This window comes from Temnothorax nylanderi, unplaced genomic scaffold, assembly GCF_030848795.1.
Source record: "Temnothorax nylanderi isolate EJ_2023f unplaced genomic scaffold, tnyl_v1.0 TNYL_tig0952_pilon, whole genome shotgun sequence".
Lineage (NCBI taxonomy): Eukaryota > Metazoa > Arthropoda > Insecta > Hymenoptera > Formicidae > Temnothorax > Temnothorax nylanderi.
This window is the reverse complement of record NW_027250014.1, coordinates 16315-29357: the sequence shown is the minus strand read 5'-3', so window position 1 is coordinate 29357 and position 13043 is coordinate 16315. Positions and strand designations below refer to the sequence as shown.

General features: G+C 46.8%; 1 protein-coding gene across 1 annotated transcript; it reads left to right on the top strand.

Moving 5' to 3' along the window:
- The first annotated feature begins 11402 nt into the window (after positions 1–11402).
- On the top strand, positions 11403–12171 carry LOC139786081 (uncharacterized). The gene has a single exon (XM_071725242.1). It carries the CDS (start codon positions 11422–11424, stop codon positions 12169–12171), a length of 750 nt encoding a protein of 249 aa, XP_071581343.1. The 5' UTR covers positions 11403–11421.
- The last annotated feature ends 872 nt before the right edge of the window (positions 12172–13043 follow it).

Genomic DNA, 13043 nt, shown 5'->3' with positions numbered 1-13043 from the left:
GGTAACATTACCGAAAACTTAATGTTTTACAAGATATTTTGTAATTTATGTCAAAATACTAGAACTTTCAAGCCTCATAATTCCAAAAGTTCTTAATGAAAAAATACTTTATTATAGTGTTTTGAAAAGCTCTCGAGATTAGCTACAAGAATATGCATTGAAAAATAGGGGTTTCCATTTAAGAAATTAAAAGTGTCGTTTACGTGAGCTTTAAACGACCATCCAAGGTCAAACCAATGGTACCATCTTATGTCCCCCTTGAAACCATACAACTTTTGTCTGAAACATTTTTGTATGTGGAGCTTAGTTTTTGAGATATTTTGCTGTCCAAGTTAAAATGGGACACCCTGTATATAACAAGTAACTTTTATGTCATCTTAATTTGATTTAATTTAATTTATTTTGATTAATTCTAGAAATCCAATTTCTTGATTTTACATACTTTCAACGGCTTAAGGCTCCTGAGTGCTCGCTGCGACCATGTTAGATCGTGACATCAGAAATGACACGCTGAGAATATTTGCGTGCTATTTTTAAATAAAAATATTTAAGTAAAAGAACACTTCAGATCGCTTTAATACACTTGTAAAATGTTCTGAAAACTACTCTGTTCCCTTGACAGTTAATAAACAGCTGTAAAATGAATATGATACAAAGCCTAGTCATGCAAGCTTATTGAGCAGCGCATGACTAGGTTTCGTATCACATTCATTTTACGGCTATTTATTAACTTTCGAGGGAAAAGGATAGTTTTCTGAACATTTTATAAAACGGTCTAAAGTATTTTTTTTCATCCAAATATCTTTTTATTTTAAAATAACACGTAAGAATTCTCAGTGTGTCATTTCTCGCCTCTGACGTTACGATCTAACATGACCCAAGAGCTTAACAAATTTATTTGTTGGATTTACTTGCATTTGGAAGTAATAAAATTTATTTCAACTTAAACAAATATCCAATTACTGCTTAACCCTCTACCTGCATACGTTTTTTTTTTACCTTCGCAATGCATACGTGCGTCTGTCGCATCCGACGTTATTTTCTCTACCTTAAAGTATTTAAAAAAATCTGAATAGTTCACAAAACATCTGTCTACATTGTAGTTGACGATTTTATAGTCATTTTGATAAACATTGTTTATTTAATATTTTATTTTAATGAACTTTGAATAAAAATAAAGGAAAGAGATGGATTTCTTTAAAAATGTTTAATTTTTAAATAGTGCTGATTGATATCTTCAAAAAAGTTGAATTATATATTTAGGAGGGTCGAAATGGTACTTTTTAGATACGGAAAATCGTTGATAGGTAAATAAAAAACTAAAGATAAAATTATATACAATATGGCATATGACATTTTTTAATAATAATCTTGAAAGGCTCAATTAATTACAAATCAAAACGTACAAAAAATCGGGCGCAAAACCGTAACAAAATGTTCGTGTTAAGATATTTAATAAACAATTAACTTACAAACGTTTTGGCCTATATCTGACCATTTTTAATGTAATTACAAAAATTTTAAATAACACGCAATCGACGCATGAACGCAATAGATGTCGAAAAGTAGTCGGAAACATTCGCCGCCTTAGCTAGATTAGTTACAGGTGCATTGGGTGTAAAACTTGCCAAAGCTAGACAAGAACGTGAGCTCGAAAAGAATATATTATGTGAAGCAAAAGGTAATCTTTGAATGTGTGTATTATAATACATGATATAAAAGTAAAAATAGTTCAATAACTATTGAAAAGATTATTAAGAGAGATTCTTGCATTACAGTGAAAAGACGATTCGCCGCAATAAACAACGAGAGAATGTTTGGGAAGGCATAATACCTACAAAGTAACATTACACATCGCTAATATATAAAGGAATATTTATAAGGATTTATACCTTATTATTACATACATTATACGCATTCACATTATTGTGGCTGCGTAGTTTGACATTGCCCACCGTGGCTCGCATAATGTTATTCTCGTATTAGCGCGCATATTTGTGCTTTACTCGTCTATTCGTTACATTGATAAATACAAAGATGAACAACCATTTTTCCAACTTGCCAAATTTACCCGCTTTGCTGTAGAAAAATTATCCCTAACAGCCTAATGCTAGCAGAATATCGGCGATATGCCAACAAATCCAATCATGAATGTGCAGCAGATTCCTGTCCACTGCGTCCTCATTAAGCTTATTTTCTAGCAGCACAGTTTGCTGCCACAATATGTAATCGCAGAAACGCAGAAGAAATCGCGGCGTGCACAACGTGTTGTCACGATCATATCACGATTTTACTAGATTTCTATGTCATTTTTATACGTATATTATCTGATGGTAGATCATGCTTTGTTTCCGTAGATCACGCCGACCCATCCAACCCGCGGAACCAGCCTGCTCGACCTTAGTCCTCTGACACGTGTCGCACGTTCGAATATACCGGGTAACCTCGCGGAACATGTTCGGCCAATAATAAGACACAGCGAGACGCTGATATGTCTTCTCGACTCCCAAATGGCCGGCCTGAGGAGCGTCGTGGGATTCGCGAAGTGCCTCTGCACGTAATTCTTTCGGCAACACTAACTTCCACCGGTCCAAATCCTCCACTATATCCGAGATAACCGGTCGCGGTCGCAAAAAATACAGCTGTTTATCAACGATCTTCCAGTGGGCATACCGTTTCGGATCCGTCGCTACCTCCCTATACCGTTTTCTGTACCACTCATCGCTCATACCCTCACATTCCTCGATCTCGACCGCGTCATTCACGAGACCCTCCACGCTCTCATACATTCTCGATAAAGCATCCGGCACGTGGTGTAGGGCCCCTTTTCGGTACTCTACGGTGTAATCGTACTCCAACAATTCCAACGCCCAGCGGGCCAAACGACCGTGGGATTCTTTAGATTGTGGAGCCACCGCAAGCTACTGTGATCCGTAATCACTGTGAATTTATAGCCTTCTAAGTAAGGCCTAAACTTCTGGATGGCCCACACCACGGCCAAACACTCTAGCTCCGTCACCGAGTACCGCTTTTCGGGGTCCGACAACACGCGACTGGCATATGCTATTACGCGCTCCTCGCCTCCCAGCTTTTGTGTTAGGACCGCCCCCAACCCGACCGAACTCGCGTCGGTCTGTAACACAAACGGCTCCTCAAAATCTGGGCACGCTAGGACGGGGGCCGCCATCAAACTGTCCCTAATACTGTTGAAGGCATGAACCTGTTCATCCCCCCACTCCCAGCGCCTGCCTTTCCTCAAAAGGCGGGTCAAGGGCTCACTCAACGTCGCGAAGCGCGGTATAAATTTCCTATACCAGGAAGACATCCCGAGGAATCTACGTAACTGCTTGAGAGTTCGCGGTGCCGGGTACTCCATTATGGGGCGCGTTTTTTCCGGATCGACCGCTAGGCCCCCCCCCCCCTCCACGACGAAGCCCAAGTATCGGACTTGCGACCGACAAAATTCACACTTTTCCATGTTTATCGTCAACCCCGCCGCGGAAATTTTTTTCATCACTCGCTTTAGCCATTCGAGATGTTCCTCAAAGGTCTCTGTCGCGATAATAATGTTGTCCAAATATGCAAAAACAAAGGGCTCCATTTCTGGGCCTATCAAGCTGTCCAACAGGCGTTGGAACGTAGCGGGGGCACCCGTCAACCCATATGGCATTCGGACGAAATGGTACAAGCCCTTCCCCGGAACGCTGAACGCGGTAATCTCCCTACTGTCTTTACTTAGCGGGATTTGAAAATAAGCCTGGCTGAGATCGATCGTGGATATATATTTTGCCGAACGCAACTTATTTAGTATCCCCTCCATCGGTGGTATCGGATACGCGTCTTTCTTAGATATTTTGTTCACTCCGCGGAAGTCCAGGCAGAATCGGTATTTGCCATTCGATTTCTTTACCATTACGATTGGGTTCGACCATTGGCTGGAGGACGGCTCAATTATACCGGCTGCTAACATTTTATCCACCTTCCCGCGGATCGCTTCCTGAACCTTTGGTGAGACTAAGTAACAACGCTGTTTCAATGGAGGATTTTCCCCCACCTCAATTTTGTGTTCCGTTAGGTCGGTTAAGCCGGGATTTTCCGATGGCTTGACTATATTCCGTAAAAAATTTTTGAGGTGTTTTTTCTGGTCTTTCGTTAACTCCGCCAGTCCGCAACAAACGCGAGAATCCGTCTCCGCGGAATCCGTTTTCTTGGAATTAAACTGGTAACGGGCGCGAGGTCTATCCGCGAAAAACCAGTCCCCCTTTCCGAAGTCCAACGCGATACCAAACTTTGTCAGGAAGTCCATCCCCACTATACACGGCACGGCCAAGTCTGGCAATATCCCTACTGAAATTTTCCGACTCCTGTCCCTCAGATGGATTGGGAGCGAAGCTTCTCTATGAATCGGGGCTATCTGTCCGTTTGCCATTTGGATCTTAGCACCCCCTCCGCGTGTGGTTTGGATGCCCAAGCTATCGACTATTTGCATCCCCTCGCGGCCAAAAAGCGTCAAGCTCGACCCCGAGTCTACCAGTGCTACTATGGAGCGGCCGCCCACCCGGATTTTGAAGTATTTCAGCGGCGGGAACTCGGCGGGGTCGAGTGTCACGTACGAGTGTGAGAGCTTCTTCTCACGGGTATTCGCGGTTCGGGCCTCGTCCTCGACAGTTGGGGGCGTAGGGACCCGTCCTACTGACCCCCTTTCTCGTTTCCCGAGCATCTAGGGCACGTTCGCGTTGTATACCCCGGGTTGCCGCACCGATAACAATATTGTCGCTGAACCTCTTTGCAAGTACGCGCGCGGTGTCCCGACTTGTCACAGTTCCAACATTTTAAGTTGGTATCCTCGGGGACCGATCCCGACGCGGCGACTGTAGTAGGCACGCTCGCGGTAGCGGCAACCGTGGTGGCGACGGTTTTCGAGGCTCTTTGTCTGGTTCCAGTTTTTCGATCGACGACTTCCCCCGCGGCAACCGTACTCGGAATTCGCGCTTTCCCCTTTGGAGCGTGATACGCTAAGTCCGGAAAAATGGACTGCTCCGGCGGTAAAAGGGCTCGATACGTCCTATCGGCGAGGAAGCTGCGTTCCATTCGTGTGGCTAGATCCTCTAGGGTGTGAAAATCGGAGAAGTCGAAACGACGTATAGCAATCTGCAATCGCGGTAGTAGATTGCGATGAGCAAGCGTGAGTTGCTCCGCGAGAGACCACGGAGGGCTCATCCTTGCGAATAATGCCCGGTCTCGGCTGTGAGGGCGGGTGGCAAGCCATACGCTCCCAGACTTGCGAAAGGGTCCTCCCTTCCCGTAGCCGGGTCTCGCGGGATCGTCCCGTTGGCCCCATGGGGACTGGCGTTCTGTATCTCTATGGTGGGTGGAGGTGGGGGCGGTTGCTGATTGTTCATTTTGCTCGAGGCCGTTTCCTCGAAACTTCTCAAACGCGAACGCAAGGTGGGCAATATACCGCCCGTACCCAACCCCCGATCCGCTAAGTGCTGACGCGCCTCTTCCAACGTCAATCGGTTAATCCACCGATGAGGCGAATCTCCCTTCCGCATTCCGCGGGGTCCCATCGTTTTTCCCCAGCCCCCGCGATTGGGTCCTATGTTTACTTAATGGCTACAACTGCCGAGCGCGAAACCGAAATCTTATGTCCTTTCTCGATACGCGGAAATTAAGGTCCTATCCGAGAATTTGCAAACCCAACGAAATGTATGCCAGCCGCAATATTATCGGACGCTATTCACTTTCGCGAAATTCAATCGTCACGGCTCCCGAAACCGTAAACACGCAGGAATCCGGTACAAGAAACGACGGAAAAACTCAAGTTCCCGAACCTCGGCCGTACGCGAACCAAAACAAAGCCCGAGAGAAAGCGTCCTTCACTCGATATCACGCACAACGAACATGGCACCAAAATTCCAGGGCCACGAAATTTCACTTAACTCAATATAATACATTCATACAGGGGAACACATAAACATAATAGCAACATAAAATAAATTTAATTGCGCACGCTCTCTCTCCCGATTTTTCCTCCAATTTTATTTGAAATTTTCGGGCGAGAGGCCCCACGTTGGGCGCCAAAATTTTACGACGACGACGACGATGTCCCTTCGGTCTCACCGGCCGAAAAGGAGCGCGCCGTCGCTTTGCCTTATCTCAGGCTTAATCTTAAGTTTTCCGACATCTCTATAGCAAGATGGTAGCTCGACCAGACACTTTTCTCCAATACGATAATGGGCGCCAGGTGCGGTTACGCGCACCACGTTACTCTAGATCTAAATCCCACGCGAAAGCCTAACGTATCTCAGGCGTGCAGTCCATAAGCTGGTTTGGAGACCGCTGGTGGATCTCGGATGAAGGGAGGAGAGGGAGCGCAGCGCAATCGACACACAAAGAAATAAAGCAAATTAAATAACAAGGGTAACGAGTATATTTAATAAGAAAGGAGAAGAAGACAGGATAGAGTATGATCTTCCGCAAAGGACCGACGACGGTCACAGCGCGTCCCGCCACGCTTCGCGAGATCGGCAAAGTATCTCGTTGCCACTCAATAATGACTGAGCGCGAATCAACTCTAGCGCGGAACAATATTCTAACGCGGGACGATACATTAACGCGGGGTGTGCCTTACGCAACGATACTCTAACGCGACACAATACTCTACGCCAACTGATATTTTAACGCGACACGATACTTTACGCGAGACGACACATTGACACGAGAATGATACGCTCCCGTAAGCGATACATTTTACGCAAACGATACATTAACATTACGCGGACCGAGACATTAACGCGAGCGATACCTTACGCCGAACGCTACATGAACATTACGCCGGATTTCGCGGCATCGACGCATACTTACTTACAACGAACGCAACGACACACGACACGATAATCTCCTAAAAATGACCGCGAATCCCTTCGGATTACGCGAATCCCGGATTGACCCCGCGATTGACCTCGGCCTTCATGCACGAAGCCTCACGAGGTCCGCAATACGACACAACGATGCCCCGCACGCCGCGACGCGATCACGCGGAGGCCACGCTACGGCCCCGCGATGATACGGTGCCCGGTCGTGCGAAGAGCACCCCGCCCAGAACGGCTCGATTACGCCCGGCGCATCTTCCCGTTCACGAAACGATATCACGAAAATCACACTGGTCACGAAACGATATCACGAAAATTACGCGGAAATCACACAAATTACGAGACGCTGACTGTCGGCGGCCGCGCATCCGAATTCCCGAGACGGGCAGTATTTTTTTTCGCTTTCTCAGCCGGGCCCTCCCGCGGTATTCTTCTCGATACTCTAACACGGATAACACATTCTCGCGGCACAACGCGACTCCCGGGAGGGCCTCGATATCGCGGCGATCTTACTTTAGGTGCGTGAGCAGTGGCCTTACAATCGTCCTTCTTCCTTTGCCGGCAGCCTGATCCCGAAATCGCTCGCAGGGGCAGGATGGTACCGTTCGCTATGGCGGCTCACACGACAGTAATTCTCTCCGGTCCGGCGGGACCACGCTGGGCCCGCGCGCCTGCGCGCCGGGGTTGCACCACTGCCGCCTCGCGCGATCGCCGCGCCTCGCGCGCCCGCCGCGCCCGAATCCTGCTGCGCCCTATGCGCCTGTTGCGCCCGCCCGGGCGCCTTTCGCATGCGCCTCCACCTACCGGCGGGTGTTTCAAATCCACATCGAGTCCGGCTGTCCAGGCCGCGACTCGAAGACCGATCCGTCGACGACCAGGCTGGCCGGGCCGTGGGCTGTGGACCGGTAGCGGAACTCCGGTAGTGGTCTTATCTCGGGACGGGGACTTTCGTCGGGGCGTCCCCCTTCTCGGTTCCTCCGTGTCCTGGGCCGCCATTCGTCGGTGCGGCTACGCGTTCTTCGTGCTAGGTGCTCGTTGTCCCGGCTATAGGCCCCAGCGTGACCCGACCGTCGGCCGTCCTTCCTCGGTAAGCTTCCGGCTGTCCACCTGCAATAATCCCGCGGTGTACCTTACGCCGTTACAAAAATCCCTGGCCAGCTGCTCCGCATCCTCGCTCATAACCTGTAAGTCTTAAATGGTATGATTTAGCCTAACGGTAACGCCAACGCTTCGCCCGCTCGGGTGGAGGCACCACCCTTGACGCCCACCTCGGCCGAGCTACCATCCGGGCCGGGGACGTGACTATGTCACGTCACAAAAAATATAATGGTAGTCGCAAAACGTCTCGCATTACAAAGGCGAGCGCCGACGTCCGCTAGAACATCGGCGCCTCGCTTCTATGTTACGGTATGCGATATTTGATTGTAAAATCATGCAGCTGGAGTTTTTGGCGGACCCGGCGGGTATATGCGACGGGTATATGCGACGTCCGCCGGGTACGGCTTGAATGGAAATGCGCGCGAAGAAATTATAGCTGCTTTCTTTATGTTATTAAAGTTATAAAGTAAACAGCGAAGGACAGTCGATGACGCATCGAACCTGTCGGGACATGTTTCGCGGGCGCCGTAAACAAATTTTTTCTAGGAAAAAAGGGTGTTATCGCGTAGACTAAACAATCTATCTACGCAGTACGCGAGACAAAGATCTTTCAAAGGCAAAGGGTATATAACGAGGAATGAAGCGCGTCGAGCCGCAGTAGTATGATTTGAGAGCGATACATCGGTCGAAAAGTATTGCAGTTTATTTTATGATAGAACATTATCACGGGCACGTTGCTCTGTAAGAGAAACTCTGTGAAGCGATATAATAAAAGAACTGGTGCGAAAGTGATCAAACATGGATCAATTAAAGCAAACCAAACGCGATCTATTGGAGCTGTCCGACCAAGTCGCTACCTTGGGTGAATTTTTCACATGAGCGCTGCAATGCGCGGAATTCGTCGAGCAGCTCGAAGAAGGCTGTCGTGCCAAACGTCCGCGGCTCTCGATCGGGCGGAGGCAAAAGTTGGTTGCCAGAATCGCGCGACTCGAGGGTGCGAAGACGCGATTGGAAAGACAATTTATCCGTAGCGGTGGTGATTATGCGGAAACCGGTAACAGTGGCGACACGCGCGCGACAGAACTCGTATGGCGAGAAATCGATGTAGCGTTCAAATCGTGGATAATGACCGGCGCGGTAATTAATACAGACCATATAGATCCGCGACAGTTTTTGGAAGACGCCTGCAGCGTAGTGTGCAAGCGAGTGCGAGACATTATAAAAACACATAACTGTGTCAAAGTGAACACCGCGTTCAACGGGGAGTTTGTGGCGGGTGATAAACGTGCCAATAAGAGTATAACTACAAATAACAAAGAACTCTGTCGTACAACGCACTTGCGCGAGTGGACAGAAGACGTCGAACGTTCTTCCAATACGGCTTACCGACCGCACGAGTAAGAAACACGTGAATCTGCTGTACGTGCAGGACCCACGGGACAACAATGTAGGGCATTTTGCGTGGATCAAGAATCTATCCCGCCTCGTGAGCTCACAATTGAGCAAGCACGCTGGTCGGAAATACATTTGTGATCGGTAAGTACCTATACTTCTATTAAATAAAATATATATACAAATTTATATTTTGTGTATAAAAAAATTTATAATAATTGTGTTTCTTTTTGCAGATGTCTTCACTACTTCAGTTCGAGCGACAAGTTGCAGTCTCACACTGTGGAATGTCGAAAGATAAACAAATGCGCCATCAGACTACCGAGCGAGGACAACAAGTGGCTGAGCTTCAAGAACCACAGCAGGAAAGAGCGACTTCCCTTCGTGGTGTATGCCGATCTGGAGTGCGTGCTGAAGAAGACACAACCGGAGACGGAACACGCGTCATACGCCTATCAACATCATCGGGTATGTAGTATAGCATACTACGTACAGTGCTCGTACGACGACTCGTTATCGGCGTATCGATTTCGTCGCGATAATGACTGCGTCGCGTGGTTCGCCGAGGAACTCAAAGGATTGGCGCATCGCGTAAAGAACATCTTATCCGACATTGTGTGCATGGTAGAGCTAACGCGAGACAAGCGTGAGACATTTCCCAGCGCGGCGCAATGTCACATTTGCGAAAAACCGTTCGCGCCGGATGATAATCGTGTACGCGATCATTGCCACCTGACCGGGCGTTATAGAGGTCCAGCACATTCGACGTGCAATCTGAATTATAAGGATTCTCACTTCATACCAGTCATTTTTCACAATCTATCGGGCTATGACGCACACTTTATTATCAAGGAGATAGCTGCCGCGTTCGAAGGCTCGATCGATGTACTGCCTATAACAAAGAAAAAGTACATCTCATTCACGAAGCATGTGAAAGACACAGCCGACAGATCAGATTCGCGAAACGACATAAAATTAAGATTCATCGACTCATACAAATTTCTGAGCGCGAGTCTCGCAAAATTGGCATCCTTCCTGGATAAGGATAAATTAAAAATTATACGTTCCAAATTTTCCGCGTTATCCGACGACGATTTCGAATTATTGACGCGAAAAGGTGTCTTTCCATACGAATACGTGGACAGCGTCGAAAAGCTGGAGGATACGTGTTTACCGCCGCGCGATTCATTTTACAGTTCCTTCACCGGTGAAACCGTATCCGAGAGCGATTACGCGCACGCCGCGAACGTATGGCAGCGATTCTCCGTTCGAACCCTGGGCGAATACAGCGGTCTATACTTGAAAACCGATGTCTTGCTGTTGGCCGACGTGTTTGAAAATTTCCGCGACAGCTGCGTCGCGAGTTACGGACTCGATCACGCGTACTACTACACTTTACCAGGCTTTACGTGGGACGCCATGTTGAAACATACGTGTATCAATTTCGAACTGCTGACCGACATTGACATGGTCATGTTTATCGAACGTGGTATTCGCGGCGGTCTGAGTCAATGTTCCGGCAGATACGAACAGGCCAACAACAAGTATATGCAGTCGTACGATTCATCGAAATCGTCGTCTTACCTAATGTACTTCGATGTCAACAACTTGTACGGCTGGGCGATGTGTCGGCCATTGCCCTACGCGGAGTTTTGATGGGTCGAAGACGTTTCGAATTTCAACTATAACGCGATCGCTTTGGATTCGCCTTCGAGCTATATTCTCGAGGTCGATCTAGAGTATCCGCAGGATAAACACGACGCGCACACTGACCTACCGTTCTGTCCGATGCGCGATAAACCGCCCGGCAAACGACAAGACAAACTTATCGCCACGGTGAACGATAAGGAGCGTTACGTTATTCATTATCGCAATCTACAGCAGTGCACGCACCACGGCCTTCGCGTCAAAAAAATACATCGCGTATTGCAATTCGCTCAATCTGCGTGGCTCAGCGCTTACAATAGAACTCAATACAAAATTTAGAACACAGGCCAAAAATGAGTTCGAAAAAAATGTATATAAATTAATGAATAACGCAGTTTTCGGGAAAACGATGGAGAATGTACGCAATCACGTCGATGTAAAGTTACTGACGAAGTGGGACGGACGATACGGCGCGGAGGCAATGATCGCGCGACCGAATTTCCACAGCAGGAGCGTGTTTTCGGAAAATCTGGTAGCCGTCGAACTGCGCAAACTCGAGGTGAAATTCGACAAACCGATCTACGTCGGCATGTGCATTCTCGACCTGTCGAAGGTGTGCCTATACGAATTTCACCACGAGTACATGTCTCCCCTGTACCGCGACTCGTGTAGAATCATGTATACCGACACGGACAGTTTGATTTATCATATCGAGTGCGACGACGCGTACGAGACGATGAAACGTGATATAGCCAGGTTCGACACGAGTGATTACGCGGTAGATAACGCTTATGGTATGCCTCTCGTGAATAAAAAAGTGCCGGGCCTGATGAAGGACGAAAACAACGGTGCCATTATGACCGAATTCGTTGGACTTAGGGCGAAAATGTACGCCTTACGAGTCGATGGCAAGAAAGACACTAAAAAAGCGAAAGGTGTCAAAAGCAACGTCATCGCGCGCACCATCACGTTCGACGACTACACGCGGTGTCTGAACGATGAGATCGAAATGACTCGACCGCAGTCGTGCATAAGATCGAAAATGCACGAAGTGTACACTATCAGCGAGACGAAAATCGCTCTGAGTCCGTACGACGATAAGCGATATATCGTGCCGGATTCGACAGATACGTTGCCGTGGGGACATTACCGAATATAACGTAATGTATACACGTATGTAATGTATGTAATTTAATGTATGCAATGTATGTAATATAATGTATGTATATATGTATGCAATGTATATAGTATAATTTATGTATGTATATATGTACGTATGTAATGTATACAATGTATGTACATATGTATGTAATGTATGTAGTAGTATAACATATAAATGTAATGTATGTATGTATATATGTATGTATATATGTAATGTATGTAGTAGTATACATATAAATGTAATGTATGTATGTATGTATGTATGTATGTATGTATGTATGTATGTATGTATGTATGTATGTATGTATGTATGTATGTAACGTAATATAATGTAGTAGTATAACATACAAATGTATGTATGTATGTATGCATGTATGTATGTATGTAATTACCGTATGTATTATATTAATGGAAGGATATTAATAAAGATATCGTACATGTATTTAGCATTTAATATTTTTTATTATATACTTTATATGTATTACATATTTCAAACACTTTACATGTATCATTTTTTATATTAAGAATAAAATAGAGTTTGCACGAATCAAATGACATTGTCCTTGCGTATCCACGAGTTGTGCGATCCATCGAATCCCAGCCATTTTACGTAAACTTCGTCGCCCCTCCTGCGCAGTACTTTCTCCACGAGATACACGTCAGGATACGTCGCGCGATGCAACTCATGCTCGTAGAACGCTCCAGCGACGGATTTTCCACGATAGTCCTCGAGTAGGTAGGTTACGGGATTGGTATGCTGCACTCTACGGATCTTAAACACCTCGGTGGTCCAATTCGGCGTGTAACCCTTTTCGAAAATTGTCTTGTATTTGCTGACGCGTACCGAGTCGCCCGTTTTGAACTTTGCCG